This window comes from Streptopelia decaocto, assembly GCF_964273445.1.
Source record: "Streptopelia decaocto genome assembly, chromosome: 3".
In the NCBI taxonomy this organism is placed as follows: Eukaryota; Metazoa; Chordata; class Aves; order Columbiformes; family Columbidae; genus Streptopelia; species Streptopelia decaocto.
This window is the reverse complement of record NC_138656.1, coordinates 25,768,867-25,790,136: the sequence shown is the minus strand read 5'-3', so window position 1 is coordinate 25,790,136 and position 21,270 is coordinate 25,768,867. Positions and strand designations below refer to the sequence as shown.

The following is a 21,270-nucleotide window of genomic DNA, read 5'->3' as shown; positions in this document are numbered from 1 at the left end:
CACTTGTTTTAGGGTACTGTATTTTACTGATACTTCCTTTTCAATATTAACAAAATGAAGGCATCACAAAGATATTGTTTCATCACCACTATGGAAATAAATGAGCTGTATAATCACAAAAGTAAAAAAAAAAAAAATATGAGAAAAGGAAATCTATTTAAATTATTTTAACCCATTGTCTATAAAAATATTCTTGACAATTTCAGGAAAGGCAGAAAATATACTTAAAATCAGAATTAGCATTTTCTGTTGTTCTGCAAGCTTTAAAAGGCAGAAGACAAATACTATACTTACATCATTTCTAGGCCAGGTAATTCATTTTCCTTTTCCCATGTTAATATATCTACTGCATATTTAAGTGTGATGGCAAAAATATTATAAGCTCTTGCTACCATATCTTCTGGCAAGTGCACAAGAGGATCCTGGAAAATAAATACAAATAACAATTGAGGTATCAAATTATATTCAAAACAGAAATTGTCAAATTTGCACTTCTCTTTGTCAAAGATCACGTAATACCTTTAATGATGTCTTTTCTTTAAATGACTTTACATTTGAAAGGAATAGAGTCAATAACCATCCTGTTTTATTTTTCCAGTTCTTCATTGACAACCACTAAGGCAGTAATCTAAAGTTCAATACCTAAACGTTAACTTGCCTCTGATCACCCACCTAAATTCTCACACACTTCTCCATTTTCACTTTCATTGTTCCCACTTCTGCACACAAAGATAGTTCTTCTGAAGAACTTTTAACCTCAGCTGTTATTAAAACCTGCTTTTTCTGTGACGTGTTCAAAAACATAATTTGAAACCACTGTATCTTTTGTTCCACTTGCCAATATTAGTAAACTGCAGAATACAAACAGCTATGAATCTATTGCCTTGTTTTATATCTAGCATGCACTTAGAGGCAGAAGTCTTTCTCTATCCAAGCTTATACAATATCCACCACACTGGGACAGTGATTTATGGCACACCTCTTATATGCTGTGGTATATAAATAATTAAATGCTAAATGTAACCAGGTATTTCACAATGATCTGCCGTTCTCTCAGTCTTGTTCACAGATAGTCCCTCCTGCGTGTGGACCATGCAGCAACTTCTGCCTGTTCAGCAGCCTCTAGGGTGCCTTCCCTTTGACATCTGCAGCAGCTGCTATGAACTCATCCTCCTCTGCCAGAGCAGAATGGCTGCTGCTGCAGGTGGGAGAACCGAAACGAGGAGGGGGAGGAAGAGGAGTGCTGCCTCAGTCTGCAAATCAAAGGGGCTACTTTTCTGAAAAGCAAATGAGAACCAAGGCCAGCTCCAAATCACGTAGTACAGGTGCCATCACCATTTTCTTCCAATCCATTTCAAGGGATTTGAATGTGAATAGAAAACTCTTTTCTGAAAGAACTCTTCTTCTATTCTTTCAAATTTTTCATGTTCAGAGCAACTAGTCCTTCTTCTACAAAGCTGGAAAGGGAACACTACCTGCCCTGCAGGTCACCTGGACATGTTCTATACATTGAATCACTGACTCAATTCATCATTTGCTATTTTGAAGGATGTGTAATTGTTAGCCAATTAAAATACTTAACGGTAGCCCAACTCCTGGTTTAGGATTATCTAATACCAAATTCTGTATTTCACTATAGCCTGTGCTGTATAAAAACAGCCACAATAACCTTTTCAGAACTTAAATGTGCATTATCTACAGGAGGCCCTTGACAGTCAGCCATTCACCTGTACTTGTAAAGTTTATTCATCCACCCACTCCAAGATTAATTCAGAATATCTGGAAGCTTTACAAGAATTTTAATCATTGCCATTTCTTTTTTTTTTGCTTCATTTAAAACTTACCTAGGCTATGAAGAACTATCAGTCACCAAATGCAAAGCCAAACCTTAAGCAGCAGCACTGCCTCCATTCTCAGTGCTTTCAACAAAAACATATCTGGGAAGGCAGAAAATGGGCTCTGATAATGCTCAAGAAATGATCCTTGATCTGCCTCAAACACAACACTGCATAACACAAGAGATCTCAATCCCCATCACTCACAGGGAAGAAACACAAAGCCTGCCCAGTAACTTAATTTTTCTATCACTCACACTCAACTGTGACAGTATCTTTGGCCACACAAGCAGCAGTCCACCCAAGATTTCAGAACAGTTTTCTAACTAAGGCTGCCTGCTTGTGTAAACTGGCAAGCAGACCAAGTGGTGAGTCCATGCAGCAGTGCTGGAGTCTTAGGGTCGAGACAGTGACAACAGATTTCAGAAGGACCACTGCCACTGCAAATACAGTTACAGTTCCTTCACTTAAACCACCAGATGAGCAGAATTACTACAAGAATTTGCCTTATATTTGCACTTCAAAAAAAACCTCACAGAAATTATATTACATAAGAACAGACTAGTGGCTAGAACAGAAGCCCAACTTAGAACATTTGGGGAATGAGAGTGGCTAACAGATACATTAAGGGAAGAATATAAGAAAAGGGCAGATTGTTCCTCTGGTCTCCATAATTTAAGACACTAATACTTCCCACACCAAAGATGGTATCTGCAATTTTAAACAGCCATTGATGATATTTTCCCTCCACAAATGTGCTACACTTCCTTCTGAACACACAAAACACTATTGTTGTTCAAAGTTTATAAAGCAGCTAGTTCAACAGCTTGAATTCATAGTTTAAGAGCTAGTATGCTCTTCTGCATTTAGTATGTTCAAGTTGTTATGCTACAACAATGATGAAGATATGTTCTCTATTTAGCTTCTCCATACCAAACAAGCTTTTATAGACCTCTATCTTATATCTCCATTACAGCTTTCCTGTAACAAGCTATTCTGAATTTAAATATCTGTGCACTTTACTTTGGTAAGAATGAGAACATATGCTGCACAGACAGCTTGGCTTCCTTGTGCACGTGATTACCTACGGATTTTTCACATTTCAGAATATGGCAGAAAAACAACAAAAAGGAACTGAAGCTGCAGAGGCAACCAAGAACATACAAAATGAAGCCTTCAAGCAGAAAATGTCATTCTAAATAACTCCTTAAATTAGACAAGACATTAGTTTCGTTTAAGACATACGGTGGTTCAAATATTATTATTAAATTCCCTCCCATCTCTCACACGTGGTATACAAGACTAAAAATAACCTCGCGTGAATGACTTGTATATACACGCACATATATACATAGTTTACAGTGTTTCAAAACATGACACCACGTGGTATACAAGACTAAAAATAACCTCGCGCGAATGACTTGTATATACACGCACATATATACATAGTTTACAGTGTTTCAAAACATGACACCTCAATTGTTATTACCTCTTCTTCTGCAGTCTCTGAAGTGTTAAGTTCATGCTTTTGACAGTAAGGACCTTCTTTCCAAGCTTCTGTATCACCACAATCACAGAAACCTCCTCCACCTGATGTTGTCATCTAAAATTATTTACAAACAAAAAATTTCATGTAAATACATATATACATACATGCACATTAAGAAGTAAGTAGTCACAACGAAACTACAAAAGCACAATCTTTAGGCAGTACCCTTTTAAAAAAAGCACAGTGAAACCCTGCCTGTTTCTATGATGGCTGAAATCTTATGTACTTCATTGGTCTGTCTGTGCAAAAAGAAAAGAATCAAAAAACAAAACCCCAAAACTTCAGACACCCCCATTCTGCCCCACCTGAAGGCTGTGGGTTTTGCCTGACTTACAGATTTTCCGAATCTATGACTTGCAATGCCATCTGTACTATTTCAGGTTCTCTCATTTTTAATCTGAACAAAGCTAAATCATTTCATATAGCACTATTACACAGTGAATAAAACATATGCTGTTTACAGTAACAGAGTTTACAGAGAAAACTTACCAATTGTTCATGTAAGTCTTAGTAAGCACAGAAAAAAGTATCTGAAAACTGTAATGATATATTTATATGGTTTTAATATAATTGATTTTAAAGTTAAGACCACCTCCAACTAATAAATGTGTTAATACTCTTTTTGAACCACAACTATTAAATAATTCACAAAAGAATTCTTCTTTTACCTATTTTTAGCATACAGGTATATCCGATAGTATCAACAAAACTAGACAGACATTTGAAAGAACATTTGCTTCCACTTCTGGATACCACCTAGACTTGTTAACTCACTAAGCTTGCAAACTAGAAACCTACATCAAGATGTATGCTGATACCAACAAATTGGGTTGGGTTTCTTGGGGCAAGTTGGTTTTTTTGTTTGTTTGCCTTTTTTTCCTAAATCCTAGTGCTCAGTGAAACCACACAATGATCAGATTTATATTAACAACAGTGCAGTATTGTCAAAAGCAGATTTACAGTAAGGCTGCACCATGGTTTTCACTTGGCTTCTTAGTCTGAAAACACACTGAGGCCTTCTCCGTTTTGTCTGTTTTTTTCAACTAACCTGTACTACTAATAGCAGTATATTACTAAAATAAACAGCATTTGCAGTTTTAGTTCTCTATTTTAACTTTAAAGACAAACAAGAAAACTGCTATTGTACAGAATTTGATAAGAATTCAGATGTTTAAAGGAAATAAATTTTAAATAAAAGTGGCTTCTTCATAAAGGTTTTTCAACACCTTTTAAAAATAGTCAAGGTCAAAGCAAGCCAAAAAAACAACTCTAACGCTGTAAAGTTCACCAAAGGGCATGTTAAAAAGTAACATTATCACATTTGTAAGCCTAACTGTTGTGCATAAAATGTAACTCCTTGATATTTTAAAGTTTAAACTTTCAGAATTTACACTCAGATCAAAACACTCAAGTTCTGTACGATTATTGCAGACATAATCCCAAACTTTGTGTTCAACATTTTGAAATTATGTATACATTCTTACACCTCAAATAAGGAGTTTCGTACACACACAAAATTATTAATGACTACTTCACATATTCCCGCAGTAATACTAACCCTGTATCGGTGCTCTCTATGAATACTTCCAAGAAAGCACTCCATGCACAACACACAAGTTGGGTCAACCGCACAGTCTCTGAAAACAGCAAGAAAAATAAGCAAAATCAAAAAAAAGAAAGTGGAAAAAAATTACACAAATGGTTTTGCCTTTAATTACACATTTTACAACAGGTAATTTTCAAATATCACCAATATAAACCTTCTGACTAATGCATATATTAGTCAGAAGAGAGGAAAGAGATGGCTTCCAAGAAGGAAGAAACAAATGAAGGAGAAAAAAAGACAAAAAAACAAAAAAAAAAAAAACCAAACACAACTGTTCTCATAACAGAAGAAGCATTAAAATATAGTCTGGGTAGTATGTATATTTGGGTGAAATAACCATTGCCTTCAAGAGGTGAGACAAGTATATAAGCAAGTAAACAGATGAATTACAGAACACAGTGCAGACAGGTAAACAGTAAAAACCCAAGCAAGATCTCAAGTACAAGGACTCAAGTACAGAGTATAAGTATCAACAATCTCCAGCAATCAGAAAAGACATTTTTTCACTGAACACTGGAAAGAAAGATACACACAATATAACAGACCAAACCCCTGCTTCCAAGTTTAGCCCTACAAGCTCACTGAAGAGGTCCAAGAATGCAATTTACTCAACCAGGAGATCAGAGGCCATAATAAGGTCCTGCCTACAAGCACCACTGTATTACACAGAAGTAATATTTCTAGCAAAAAGAGCTAAACAGATGAATGACACAATTACTCATTACATTTAACTGTCTCCCTGAGAAATACTAAAAATAGATTAACCTATATAATGCAACTGACTTCAAGGCACTTCAAGATTAAGAGAGCCAGGTTTTGCAATGTAAAAATAACTACCAAGAAAATGAATCTCTTATGATTGTTATTATTAAAACAAGAAAAGAAACACCTTACTTAGTTCAAAAGAAAACATCAGAGACCCTACGAAATGTTATTATTGAAAATTCTCTTAATATCATTTAACCAAATAAATTAAACCAGGTAATCATTAAAGATAATCAGGCAATTGTAACTTACTATGTATGCATAAAGTACCATTTTCACATTTGTTTTCTCCAGAGGAGCCACTAAAGGTGAAATTGTCAAAGTAAAATTATACAAAGCTCTTCTGTTTTAGAATAATTTCCATTCATGGCATTTTTTAAATTTAAAAAAAAAATTCAAAACTACAAGATGCCTACATTATTGGGTAGATTAGTTCTATAATACCAGGTATTGATCCTTCAGAGCCCTTCATGGACTCAGAAAACAATAATTTTAACTATTGTGGGATACAGAAAATAAAACTCTCATTATTCTTCATTATCAGCAAAGAAATTTATTAACACACAACAGGAAACATTAACAGTTTTACATCTATGTTCAGTATTTAACCAAAAGAAGATGAGACTCCTTCTTGATAATAGCAACAGCAAAAATATTCTGTATTCACTGTTGACCCTGACTTGAGCAGAAAGTCAGACAAGATGGCTTTCCAATACATCCCTTCTAACCTGAAAACTATTATTATATTGCTGTATTTAAATCATTTTTCTACTGAAACAAAGACCCTGAGTATGAATAGTACGTTCACTGAGTCTTTAAATCCTACACCAATGGATTGCATTATTCTGTTTCCATCATACCTGACAGTATTCTCAAGATATACTTCACATATTGAGCTGTTGGTCTTGAAAAAGCTAGTGTTTAGAAGAAATTAACAGAACTCCTATAGTTTTCATTAGTTCCATATAAAGAGCATTTGATCATTAACATATTACTTCTATAGCGCAATGCAATTTGACTTGAATTAAAATACTAGTTCTGAGATTTGGCTTTTTAGTTCTTCGGGACCAGATTCCATGAAAAAGTACTAAAGAAACTGTGGAAATTCTTTTCACAGTCTCTGATAGTCCTCAGCCTCCTACTCTCTAATTCTCTACTCAGATCTTGCCACATTTTCACAAGTGTGAAGGAAGAACCTAAGAACATCTAGAGATGGAGTTTTCTTAGTGGTTGAAAGGATCTAAAGTAGCCACCAGTTTAATTTCATCCATCTCAGTGTTAGAGGTCTCAAAATATTTCCAAAACTACCTACTCTAACTGATCGTTGAAAGAGAAATGCAGAAGAGGCAGTTTGCTGAGTTAAGTGTCTCAAGTGCACCCTGAATCAGAACTTCAGCAAATAAGGCCAGTAAGTTATGATGTTTCCAGAAGAGGAGAGCACTAAAGAGTAAAATTCCATGATCATTCTCTCCTTGTAAATAAAGGGAATGGAAACCCAGAAAAAAAAAGTCCTTCAAAGTAAGACAGACATTCCCTCCCACATCACCACACCAAGTGTTAAAGTAAGTATCCAAGAGCATGGTAGAAACCATACAAAACAAGAGGAATCTGCAACAGAGAGGGTACAAACTAAGCTTAAGCTACAGACAGTTCAGGAAATAAAAGATAATGGATATACAGCTAGTAATACACTGGCTTAAAACTGAAGATTTTTTAAATATTTGTCATAGGTTAGTATCTTCCTGTCTTCTTTCAAGTAAAATGGTATTTTTAGAGAGATCTAGAGATAGAGGTAAGAAAGGAACAATAAAACTGGTACATCTGCCTTCACATCATTTTGTGTCTGTGTGTGACATACTGGTGTAACAGGTCACGGAAAGAGGTCTAAAACACAGGATCAACACTAACAGCTGATATTAAACACCTGAATTACACACACATATAACTGCCCACTTCTGATTAATCCCCTTATATGACACTGACAATTCACGCCAGCCATTTTCTTAGTCTTGCATTTCTTTTGTACAGAAAATACGCTATACTAATTAGTATTTTTCCACTTACAAACCTGTAGGGTGTTAATTTTCCCCTGGTCCCACCTGTCATGAAACACTGCAAGGTTACTTTAAAAATGCATTCATGGTATTAACTTCTCATTAGGACAACAAATTCTTGTCAAAAGACGTTCCATGACTTCACAAATTATAAATACTTCACAATGATAAGTTGAATTACCTGCAAGAATACGTAGGCTCTCCCACTTTAAAAACGCGGCCACAGAGATGGGAAGGCTTGTTCGCTTGCTCAAGCTTTGGAAAACCAAATGCAGGATCTTCACCACAAAGGTACCATTCCATTGGCCCCAGCAAAACATGTTGTGACAGCATGTCCTCTCTTTGTGGGGCAGGGTTAGGACCCCTGCAGTAAATTTTTGGTACATAATAGGCCAGATGCTGGTATACTTCTTTCTGAAGGTCATTTGCTTGCAGCCATTTCTTTTAAATTAAAAAGAATGAGAACACAAATAGTTCATTAATAAAAATACCAAACATAATTCTAGCCATCAAGATAACAATTTTATTTCTAAATCAAAAATCTAAAGTGGTGTTACAAGAGAGCCATGCTTCCTTCAAAGTGTTAAATCCAGACAATCACAGAAGACAGACATTAGGAAAGGAATAATTTGTTTCCCTGCTTCTACATTTTATCCTTTTGACATACAAAATGATTTTTAAAAACACAAGACTTCCATGACCAAATTCTTCAAAATTTTCCTCTAGGATGCACAACCACTAAAACATCCCAACATCAGCAATGCCTTTTAGGACAAGGCTCAAACTATGCTGGTTGCCCTTCTTTGGAATGCAGACTGCTGCTGCCAGCTGGGGACACAGAGAAGCAGCGGCAGCCTGGAGCTGGCAAGGAACAGGCAAAGACAAAGAGCACAAGGAGAACAGCAAACATAGCATTAGGTAACAGGCCCTCTCTCCTTTAATTTCAACAAATTACCTATGAAAATGAAGGGAGTTTGGTTTCTCCTACCACCAAAATAACTTATCTGAATTATTATTTCAAGTGTGACATTAGATCCCGAATTTCTCTTAGTCAATCAACTGCAAAAAAACCCCACAAAGTTGACAGAGTTTTTAAAAACCATCAAGCTCCTGTACCTGCTATAAGCCACTGAAAAACTCACAGCTTTTTCCACGTTTTTTTCCCTTGTATACACACACAGAGTAAAAAAAAGTCCTGTAGGACAACATATGTTTTACTTCTGCCTTGTCGATTACAATTGTATAAAGGTTTAAATTATAAATTAATAATGCAAGGTTTTTATAATAAACAAATGAGAGGAAGCACATAGTGCAAGTGTGCACTGATTAAACCCTGTGTTACATAAACAGCCTTAGTATGCCATTTCTCATTGTAAATATGACAACCAGATACCCCCTGGCAACTTCAGAAAAAGAATTCACAATCAACATAAAACTGTACATGAAAATAAAGAATTAATTATACCAAAATAAATGGGTTTGGTAATCAAATGTTACAGCTTGATTTACTCTGAATTATTTATGACTCACTCTAAAGAACTTATGTTTAAGACAACACAGTTGTAGTAAGTTCTTCAGGATACGGACATACAGAGTCAGCAGAGCATTTGTGCCAGCTAAGAATGGCTGCACTTTTTACTTTTTTAAAAATACATTGTAGTATTTTCATTTACTAGACTATGTTTTCTAAAGTAGAACTTCATATAAAAAACACTTATTTGTCAGTACAGCTCTTAGTAGAACAACATGCTTTCTTCACATCTCTTTCCCTAAATTTGACTTCCTAAATTCATAATCAATCTACTAAATCTTTCTGTATTGATTGATCTAGCTTTAATGGTCAAAGCCAACATTTTTTCAAGGAAGCCCATGGGAAAAGGTTGCCTAAAAGCTGTACCAAACAATCTATACTTTTACAGATAATCTCACCATTCCCACCAGGATTCAGAGAATACTGCACAAAAACGGGGGGGAAGGGGGAAGGTAAAGTTTGCATAACTAATAATTTGGTTTGTTTTCTTTCCTACCTCATTAATCTTTTCCTCTCCTTTCATCATTTGTGCCGAATATCTACTAACACCAGGAACTGACCAAATCACATTGAAGCTGACTTCGTCTCTTCCATGTTTTCTATTTAATAACATATTTTTTAGATTCTTTTCTAGGTTATGTATTAGTTATTACGTCTGCATTTTTCTCAGCAAAATACCTTTAATTTTGACCTTTTAATTCATTACTAATTTCTAGCTAGAAAACACACCATGCATATTACCTGCACTACAAGCTCAGACAAATACCTAGCCAGAGAAAATTCTTGTTCCTCGAGTAAACTGCTTTCTCATCCCAAAAATCCTGGGACTAGTTGCCTGAAAGCTGGGTGTGGCAGTTGAGTGTCATCACACATAAACGTGGTTGTGGAGCCAGTTCTATACACACAAATGTGCATACAGTTTTGAAAATCAGATCCCAACTAAAGGAATATCAGAAGGAAATGTGGGCTTTCAGGACAAGGAAACTGATGTTACTCTAAGAGCTACAAGGAAGGCAACTCAAAGTACTGTTGCACATGTAAAACTGCTAATAGAAATATATACATATGCATACATATGTTGCGCTGCCTTTCTAAATCGCTACCTGGAAGGCACTGAACTCCAGCAAAGCTACTCAAAACTTTGGTATTTGTTGTTTAAATAAAAGCATTTTGTATTTAGGCAAGTTTTCAATTAGCATTTGTATGTCTTCTAACCTAAAGTCACATGTAAGAAAACATAATGTTCTACTCTCTCAAGAGAGCTTTTCATTAAAAAAATGACTTGTATTCCTCTTCACTTCCTCCCCCCCTCAAACCTACTCTCCTACAGCAATTTTTGACTGCCCTAAAACAAAACAAAACAAACCACCACACCAAACACCACCCAAAAAGCACTGATCAAATAACATTTTTATGTAAGTAAATACCTAATGGTCCATCAGGTTTTCTATTAAATCCACATCTAAGCAAGAGATACCAGGAGAGGACGACATATAATACAAATAAGCAATAAAACAACTCAGTTTGCTGTTTCAAAAGCTGAAAGGTAAACTTTATGTTTTTCTTAGCTATATAAATAAATACTTGCAATGTAGGCCCATTTTCTTTTACAGATAGTTTATTCTTTTGATCGTTGTTCTTTGGAAGTTTATCATTAAGTTGTTGCAATGAGAAACTGAAGCTTAAAGTGCTACAACTATTGCTTTGGGCTGGCATTTGTTTTGTTAATACTGGGCTATCAGCAAAGGAGGCAGAAAAAACAATGTTAAAAGCCAAGCACGTTGTTTACATATACAATCAGGCAGTGCCAGCAGCGTTTAGTTGCCAGCACATTGTAGATTTGACAGTGATAGACCACAGAATTGGAGCTGGTGCTGGTGACGACAGAGAATAAAAATAAGAAAGAATTGACTAAATCTAAGCTGGCACTTATACCCCTAGTGAATTCCTAAATGTGTTCCACTTGGTGCACGTCTGCCTTGAGTTTATCTACGGTGTGACCCCCCAAAAAATCTGCTACTCACACAGACAAGGTAGTTTGTGCTCAGCCTGGTCTACTTTATTAAATGTTTGATGGAATTATTTGTTTTGCTGTTGAGAGAAAGGAAAACTAATCCTGGAGCTAAACTAGCTAGGATATAACTAACTATGCACATTTGCCCATCTAATCATAGCTCTGCCTGCACTGTAGGTATACCAGCATAATCTGAGGATAATCTGAATGACAACATTGTCTTTTATTTTCTTTTGGAAAGCAGCCAAAGTAATTCTCATTGAAATACACACAGACAGCTCTCCAAGGTCTTATCCCACAGATATGCACATAAGAAGTCCCAGTATTTTTACATATATATCTCCAGTTCCTCAAACACACAAGTGTCTATGAATTCTGGCACCTACGCCAGAAAAGTTTCTCTAAAAACTTTATCCTCAAGATGCCACTTACCTTCCCTTTCAACTACTTTTCATAAAAGCAGGGAAAATTCATAAACAAAATTAGATTATTTCAAATATTACACTGATTTTACTACTATTGCCTCTACAAGCGTCCCGTTCTAATAGTCCTAAGCTTAACTAGGGCAAGCTTTTGTCAGAACTACGTCTTAAATACTGGGGTGGAAGGAAGAATACTTTAATGAAACTTCAACACTACAAAGCATATTTGGGGTCCGACATCCACCTAAATCAACAGGGGTAAGGGGAGCTTCGCACATGGAGGCATGATTGCCGGTGGAGAGACGTGAAGAGACAGCAAACCAGGCAGGAGAACTGAACTTCCCAACTGTCTGAAGAAGGCGAGGAAACAGGAAAGGAAGGAGCAGACGCCGAGCAGTGGCCCCGAGCCCCAGGAACGGCGGGGAATCGCGGCCACCGAGGCGGCTGCCCGGGGAGCCTCGACACCGGGCAGCACAACAGGAAAAGCCGGCTGCTCGCTGCGCCTCGGCTCGGCCACGGCAACAGCGACGCCGGCGACACCAGCCGCGCCAGGCCAGAGCGAGAGGCCGCTGCCAGCCCCGGGTGTCCTGAGAACCAGCCCAGGCAGCGACACCTCCCCCGGAAAGCCTGCTCGCCCCCCGCCGCCAGCACAGCCTCGCCCCGGCCCCAGGAACGGCCACCGGCCCTCAGGCCCCGCCGCCGGCCGGGCAAGGCCGGTGCCGACCGCCGGCCTCGCGAGCCCCCGCTCCCTCCCCGCCCTCCGGCCCGGGGCCCGGGCCCGCCGCCTCACCACTGCGATCTCCTCGGCGGAGCACTCCAGCAGGCTCTTGTCAATGGCCTGCACCTCCGCCTCCAAGTCCGCCGCCATCTTCTCTCCCCCGCCCCGCGCCGCGCCACCGCCACCGCCGCCGCCGCCAAGGCAGGGACACCCGGAACCGGGCCCGGCCGGCCGCTCTGCTCGAGGAACCCACTTCCGCCCCGCCCGCCCGGGCGGCCCCGCCCGCGGGGCTCTGGGAGTTGTAGTCTTTCTGCGGCGCCTGGCGCCGCACACGCACCCCCGCGTCGCCAAGGAGACGGCGCCCGTTGCCCGGGGCCGCGGTGCGGGACTCGGCGGTGGCCCAGCCCGGTGTCGGGGAGGGCGGGCGGCTCAGCACCCCGCGCCACCGCCGTCTTCACGCCGTCGTTTGCCCTTCTCGCCTCCGGCAACGCGACGCGCTGGCCGGAGCGGGGGCACCACTCGTGAGTGAAAAGGAAAAAAAAAAATCAGTAAATAACGTGAATGTGGCAACTACGGCTTTAAGAGAAATGTTAGTAAATTTCAGGAACCATAAAACCTGCGGGTCAGTCCTCAGCCTACCCGGGCCCCCGCATGGGTCCCACACGGCCCAGGCTGCAGCATCCTGTCTCGGCCTTGCTCAGGCAGGGCTCCAGGTGTGCAACTCGCAAGTATCACAGAATCACAGAATGTCAGGGGTTGGAAGGGACCTCGAAAGATCACCTAGTCCAATCCCCCTGCTGGAGCAGGAACACCCAGATGAGGTTACACAGGAAGGTGTCCAGGTGGGTTTTGAATGTCTCCAGCGAAGGAGACTCCACAACGCCCCTGGGCAGCCTGTTCCAGTGCTCTGTCACCCTCACTGAGAAGAAGTTTCTTCTCATATTTAAGTGAAACCTCCTGTGTTCCAGTTTATACCCATTGCCCCTTGTCCTATCATTGGTTGTCACCAAGAAGAGCCTGGCTCCATCCTTGTGACACTCACCCTTTACATATTGATAACCATTAATGAGGTCACCCCTCAGTCTCCTCCAAGCTAAAGAGCCCCAGCTCCCTCAGCCTTTCCTCATACGGGAGATGCTCCACTCCCTTCATCATCTTTGTTGCCCTGCACTGGACTCTCTCCAGCAGTTCCCTGTCCTTCTTGAACTGAGGGGCCCATAATCCTGTCCCGTAACTCTGTTTCGCTGTAGTTAATACAGGCTCTTTGCTGTTTATGAGGTCTCTCTGAAAACCTGTTGTGCCACTGTTGTAACCATGGGTTTGCCAGCATGTTAATTACAGCCGGGCCAAAAACCCAGCAGACGCGTCTTTAACTTTGTGTGTACAGCCCCATGGCACCTGAGCGACTGGGTGAGCCATGCTGAGAACTTCACCTGAGATGCCACACCTGCCACTGCTGGCTGCAAACTTCTGTGTGGGCCTAAGCATCACGTGCAAACTAAATATTATTTCCACTTCTGTCAGCCTTCACGGAGATAAGGCCCCACCCTGCGGGAACCTGTACCAGCAAATCCTGCTGAGGAAGTCTCTGCTCTGGACAGTTTACACTCCCAAATTTAGATAGTGCACAGGAGGTGAAAAAACAGGTAGGAGGCAGAAAAGACAAACTGAGTTATAATTACCTGAAGTACTAGCTGAAGGTGGCCATAAGTGTTACCTTTGCCAAACAGTACTAACTTACAACAAAACTGTGCTTTGAAAGTGAGTTCCAGTTCATAGCTTATATTCCTTAACAATTTGTAAACATTCTCACAGTGGGTATGCACAGTTGGTTTCTCCCTTTTTTTGTCTCATTTCTTTCTTCTTCCTTCTCCTCATTCTCCCCTCAACTAATAATTTAAGTATTGAGTTACCGTAGGGAGAGATATATCTGTGCAAGAAGTAGTAAGTACATCTATGGCCATATATAAGAAAGAAGGTGGGCTGCGTGCCATTGCCTGGCTACTCTCGAAGAGATTGAACATTCTCTGCATCAGGGGGCAGCAGTGCACACTCGCATATTAGTCATACTTTATAAGCATTGGTTTCTGAAACCTCAAGGGTTTATAAATCATCATGTTTACTTACATACTATATTTGGGAGTTTTGGGGAATTTTGATAGTAACAGAACATACACGTCTGGAAAGATGGATTGCAAGAACTGAAAAATATGGGTTTAGCCAGTACTACGAGGGAATCATGAAAGGATGAACTTCAGAATATTAGTTTCACCTCCTAATATTCTAAGAATAAGATTAATTTTTCTTTGCCTGATTGTACCCTTACTATATGCAGGGTACATCTTTTGGCTGTGTTTATTTTTTATATCACTCGCCACTTTTTGAATAGAAAATAATTATATATTCCTTAGAAGATCTGTAAAACCCACGCTGCTTCTCATTCATGCACTGTTGATGCCTGAGGAATACAGAACATAACACTTCTTTGGGAGAAGGCAGAGGGTGAAAGAAAGCTGTATGATTTAACTGTCTCTCCTTCTGGGCTTTGTGTAGAAAATGTTAGAAAAATTCTGGTGTTTAATAATATGAAAACCATCTTATTTTACCTAGACAGATGGGTGACCCAAACAGAAATTAGACTGCAAAGCCATTATTTCCATATGAGCATAACAACTTCTCAGGTATCATTTTACAGAACTTTGGGTAGAATTTTCCATAATTTTTAGCCTGTGCCATTAGCTTCATAATCGAAGATATTATTCAAATTCAGGACCAATAATTAAGGTTGAGGAGACTGTCTTCCTTTTCTGCCATAAAGCCTAACTCTTCCCAGGTCTATTACCAGATAGAAATTGAAGAAAAGATATCTAGGGAATTTAATGTTTTAACAGGGTTAATACATTTCTTCACTCTAGCTGATATGTTTCTGGGTCTCACCTTGCTTTTGACACACAAGATAGCCCACAGAATGCTACAGACTACGGTGGTGAAAGATGCAGATATCACCTGTATCTCCTTCAACTCTTGAACTGTCTGTTTAAGCACTGCTTAAGCACTTGCTTAAGCACTTGCTTCTGCCATTAAAAAAAAAAAAAAAAAACAACAAAAGAAACCAAAACGTAAATGGTATTTTGACTGGGGGCAAATTAACTCAATTGGGTTCCAGTATTCTTAACAAATACTGCATCCATTAAAAACACACTGTAAATAGGCATAACTGAGCAAATATTAATCATAACAGTGGAGACTGATTGTTCCTTTCTCAAAACCATTTTAGAAGCTACTAACAGAACAAGATTTTCCACACTAGGAGACTGCATCTTGATGCAAGTCCAACAGAAGTCGCCAAGCTGAAGCCCAGCCATTTTGACAGATAAAGGGCCTCCTGTAGAGCATGCTCCAAAGAGGTGGTCTGCTCACAGAAATGATTGTCATCTTGGCTGAGTATTGCTTGAATGATCATCTTCAGAGCCTGTTGCATTTGCGAGTAGGAATGGATGAAATCATAAGGTAAGGGGATGTTGGAGGGAATTTTTAAGTGGCTGGTTCGCTGGCATGTTCATTGTACCTTAAATGCAGTCAATTTAATATCACTGTATTAATTTGAATAGAAAAATATTGCATATCTAGACTGCAGGGATAGGTGTCTTCTTTATAGAAAAATAAAATGCTATTTAACTTTTCCCACATTGATGGAGTTTCCTGGCAATCATTATGAAAGTCAAGTTTTGTGAGAAGGAATCAAAAATGTTTCTATTCTCTGTGAAACATTTATCTCCTGGTACAGTTAAAAAACATTTTAAAAGCATTTATTTCCCCTGTCTGCTCTCTAAAACAATGCTGCAGCTGTAACTTAATTTCAAAGTTTAACTATTAAAGCAAATGATCAGCATTTTGCTGCATTAAGTTGATATTATGTACCTATATCTAAGATCATCACTGTGCAAAGACATTTGTATCCCTTTAATCTTCCCTAAGTCAGCAACCCTTTCCACCAAATAAAGTATGTGTCTAAGTGTAGGATTCAGGTTTACATTTTCAATAACAGTAATTTTGATAAAACAGTTTGCTTGGCAGATACTGCATGACCAAAGTAGTGATTTTTACATTGTAAATATTATCTTTAAAGTCATTATCATTTACATCATTTCCCTCTCTTCCTCTTCAGTGCTGGGTGAGATAGGTTTGTAGTCACCATCTCCCACATCGTCTTCAGATAAATTCAAATGGTAATTCTTTTATATCTGTACTGTCAATTCCAGTGACAAATTATGCTGACCAGAATAGAATTTTGCCTGTGATAATGTTAATTAAAAGATGAATTGTGAATGAGGCGAACAATGACACCCAGTACTCGGTGGATTGATAAGACATAGTTCACCAAGCATGACATTATTCAGAACAAAAGAGCACACGGTAATCTGCAAACACAGGTTATTTTATGAATTTGGTTCTAAATTAGAGTATTAAAAATACTATCTGACAAACTGTGGGCGATTCTTTGTTCCTTGGAGGCGCTAATACTGTAATATCAGCCTGTTTAGCAATAAATCAGAATAAGCTTATTTCTTTTTCCTGCTTTGTCTTTGCATGATCTTAGATTATAGGTGTACAATATTCTAAACATGATATCAAGAAAAATTATTTTTAAAAGACAGTAAAAGCAGAGCATATTGCATAATAACAGTGAACACAGGAGACATAATGGGAAACATAAAGATACTGTGGCCATCTTCTCGTCTGCTGAATGCTCTCTGCGTATCTAGCAAAGGCAGTTACGTAACTGATTTTTATTGCATTAGGCAACAGCAATATTGCTAAGCAAACCGATGTGCAGAATTAGAAAGCTTCTTCCACAGTGAAAATGAAGAAAAAAGGACAGAGGAAGGGTTCTCACTTAACATCCAGGAAGAGGGCAGGGCAAGAGGGCGTGCATCTTCATTAATGGATCATGTCAGGGTGACAATGTGATTTATTCTCATCACGCAGCATCTTAGAAAAAATACAGTGCAAACTCCATCCATGATATTTTTGCTGCTTTCTGCTGTGTAATGTGTCAACAGTCTAGAGCTCAAGCTGGTAAGTTAAAATGCCAACCTCTCAAAGAAATTTAATGGGAGCTAAGATAATAGTCAGTACTGAGTTGTACAGGGGGAAAAAATGAACATGGGAGCAAAAGAAAAAAATGCACACAGAAAAGTGCCTGATCTCATTTGTTTTCACCGTAAATTCAGAACACTGCTAGTGTTTATTTAGACATAGCAGTTAATGTGAAAAGTTCTGTGAGCTGGTACTAAGAAATCCTCCATTTGTGGTGCATGGGTGGTCAGCTTTGACACCCAGGAGGGTGCAAGCACCACTTGAAATTTTTGCTGTAGCTGACGCCCTTCGCCCCCGCTTATCCACTGAGGCCGACAAACACAGAGGCTTATGTTGCAACCTTCCCCTTAGCAGGCCTTTCTTTTGTGTGGCTGAGTGTTTTTCAAGCTTGAACAAAACTATCCTTGAGACGTCTGCCACTTGTGTTTGTTTGGCAAAGAGGCAGGAAGGAGAGTGTACAGACAGGTAGCCACCCAGATAAAGTGTAATTGTGTATGCTATGTTGCCAGAGGACCAGACTTTTAAAACCCCTGCACTAAGAAAGAGCAGTCACCATATTTAGCATCAACTGCAGCACAAGAAAGCCCATTGTCAAAGTTAAGAGACCTAAATCTGTTCTAGGAGGTGGAGGACACGGTGAAGTAGGTACGTTAAAGAGCACAGCTACAACGGAAGAGGACCTTCCAAGTCATGATAACTTCGGCGGCTGCCCTGCAGGAGTCTCGAACAGAAGGGAAAATCTTGCTTTTCCACGTTTGCATCACTAGGTGGCAATGGGCTGCCCAGGCATGGCAGTGCAGAAGTCCTCTCCTGCTGCTGCCACTCCAACCCTCCCCTGCTCCCACTCGCTCCAGTCTGCAACCGGAAGGGTGTGGGCGGTGGAACTGGAGGAGCCATCCAGTTTCAGAGGGTTTTTTCTATCAAATCAGGTTTTAACTACTTAGTGACTGGTTCTTCGGAAAATTCCAGATATTTTTGGGACGGGTCATGTGTTAGAAGACGAGAAATGTGCTGTGAGATGCTTGGGGGCCATGGACAAGGTCTTGGGTGGCAGGAGAGGGAGTGAAGCAGGAGCGGCTGAGGAGCTGCCCGCAGGGGTGGGCAGCAGGATGAGCGCAGCCACGGTCATCCTGCGGCAGAAGAAACCAGAGCAACCTCCTCTGGCAAGGCCCCGACCAGCAGCACCACAGAGGAGCTTCTAGGTGTCACGAACAGCTGGACACCACGATGGTGATGCTCAGCGATGTTGCTTGTTCTCGGCTGATTGAGACAAGAACTGATGCAGAGCCACTGGAGGAAGAGTTCTTGGCTACATGTGAAACCACATTTATGTGCAGTTACACAGGGGATGCACAGAGGAATTGGGGACACAGAGCCCACAAGCAAAGGCAGGGTGGATGAAAGATTTATCTTGGAATATGAAAATGCTTTGAACAAGTGAACTAACTCTTCTTCTTTTCCCCTTCGCACAACGGAGCAATTTTAAATTAGAACAGGTTGTAGCAGATTTAATTTAGATCACCATGGTGCCTAGTGTAAGGCTACAGCATTTTCTAGTTTATCTTTTTCCCCAATTTTAAAGGGCTAAACAGTTTTTAAACTGTGAGTTTGTTATAGAATGTACGGCTGCTAGAAAGCCCTAACCAATTAGAATTATTTTACTGCACCATGATTAATTTTGTTAGATAAAACTACTGAAATACAACTGAAGGTAGAAATAAAAAGCATTTAAGTGCCGTACAGCCATGATTTACTTTTCAGAGATGCATTTAATGCTGTCTCCAGCAGAACAGCTTCATCCATTTTCCAAACATTCATTTGTTTATTTCAAGATTAGTCTCAGTTATAAACAGACATTAAATCACCTCCAGGCCCTAATACATTGTAATGAAGTATTGTAAACCATGTAGTATGTTGGTTTAAACAATGTAATCAGAAAGCAACAAAACCATTTTCTCCTGGTTCTTGCAGGCTCCCTGACTTCTTCTGTCTGTTAAAAGAAAAGTTCTTTTTAGTCTGTAAATGTCAAGGTCAATCAAAGGTCAAGTTTGTGCTTTTGAGCCACGGTTCCTTTCAGGTTATTGGCTTTGTTTTATTACTAAAAGGAACCATCCATTTTGGCATATAGAGCAAAGAAGTCATGTAATCCTATTAAATACAAAACCAACATGTACAAATAATGGGGAAGGTTTGACAATTGCACAAAAGCCCCCTTTTTTCTGCCCACGGTTAAGCCTGCGCTGAGTAATTAATGGTCCTTCTATGAGCCTGTCTACACTGGGAAAACTGCCTAACTAGTTTTCAAAACACTCACTTGAAAACTGGTTACAAGCAGAGCCAAGAGCCCCTTTTAGGGAAGCTGGCATCCTTCTATTGCGATGTTCAGGAATGGTGGGGGACAGAAGCAGCTACCTGTCACCTTCCATCTCAGAGCAGAAAACGGCACAGAAGGAGACAGGCACAGTGCTAGGCAGACCATCCTCAGAAGCCGAGAGACTTCAATGAACAAGGAAGAAGGAGAGAAGCATCTGTAAGAGAGTTAAGGCTAAAAGGAGGTACTTTAAGTTATTGGAAAATAAACTTGCTTTGTTGGCAGTAGAGAGAAGTGGAAAGCCGGGGTTACAGCACGCAAGTTGAGATGTAACTGGATCGTTTTGTACTGGAAACAAAATTTAAGACAAAAAATTAATTATAAATATCTCACTGATTTCCTAAAGAAGAATATTTATGCATTATGAAAGGTGAGTAAAAGAAAAAAATAAGAAGAGGAAACCTGGTATAATCAGAGGTGAAAACAGAGCAAAGGAAATGTAGGATAATTTAAAGAAAACTGTCTTCACAGTGGTATCTACATGGAGGTAACTGAGGGAAAATGCTAAGGATTTCATGTTCAGTTAGTTATGATCAAATGTCAACTATAGGCTTGCAGTGCAGTCAGTTCTGCTTGTCTCTTCTTTGAGGGCAGCCAACTACAGTATGTGAAAACTACTGAAGCTGTGCAAACCCCAGTTTTCATAAACAACATTCATAACATTATTTTCACATCCCTCAGACAAGTATATAGGTTATCACAACCTTAAAATCTTTGTCTGCTGGCAAGGCAAGACATTACCATCCTAGAGCATATGCAAACATATGAATCCACTGGATCTATTACTAATAAAAAGAGATGAGCTGATTGAGATTGCAGATAGCAATTGCAGATAAGATGAAGAACTGCATGAAACGTAGGCAGGAGCTGCAGAAATGAACACCAAAGCAGACATACAATTGAATATACTAAGCATTACAGAAGTGGAAATGGGAAGCAGAGAAATCTACGTTACCCAGATTGTGAAACAAGCCTTACAAAAAGCCAGACAGTAAAAGTTTCCAGCCGATCACATTGCACGGTGAGATATACAACAGAGATGCTGGGAGTTCAAGTGTGGAACAGGTCCAAGATCTTCAGACAGCCCTGGAATAGGAAGGGAAAAACACTGGCACGCTGCTCAGGAAGAACCTCCATGCAGGCCTGACCCTTAAACATGACTGCAGAGGTTTTCAGCAGACACTTAAGAGAGAACAGCCTCTAATGGGGCAGTCTTAAAACAAGTCTGGAAGAAGCCTCACTCAGCCCTGGGTTTGCTCCCTGGGTTGAGCATATTTGAAGAAGGCCACAGGTTCAGTATGAATA

The 21,270-nt window shown here is 39.7% G+C and overlaps 1 protein-coding gene across 2 annotated transcripts in view; it reads right to left on the bottom strand.

Annotated features, from left to right (window-relative positions):
* UBR2 (ubiquitin protein ligase E3 component n-recognin 2) overlaps window positions 1-12,715 on the bottom strand; it is a 56,531-nt gene extending 43,816 nt beyond the window's left edge. For both annotated transcript variants that reach the window (XM_082049393.1, XM_082049392.1), the window contains exons 1-5: window positions 12,567-12,715; window positions 7,991-8,250; window positions 4,943-5,021; window positions 3,325-3,438; window positions 295-422 (exon numbers count right to left, since the gene is read on the bottom strand). In XM_082049393.1, coding sequence (XP_081905519.1) covers window positions 295-422; window positions 3,325-3,438; window positions 4,943-5,021; window positions 7,991-8,250; window positions 12,567-12,644 — 659 coding nt within the window. In that variant the 5' untranslated portion in view covers window positions 12,645-12,715. The remainder of the gene's footprint in view (window positions 1-294; window positions 423-3,324; window positions 3,439-4,942; window positions 5,022-7,990; window positions 8,251-12,566) is intronic.
* Between the last annotated feature and the right edge of the window lie 8,555 nt (window positions 12,716-21,270).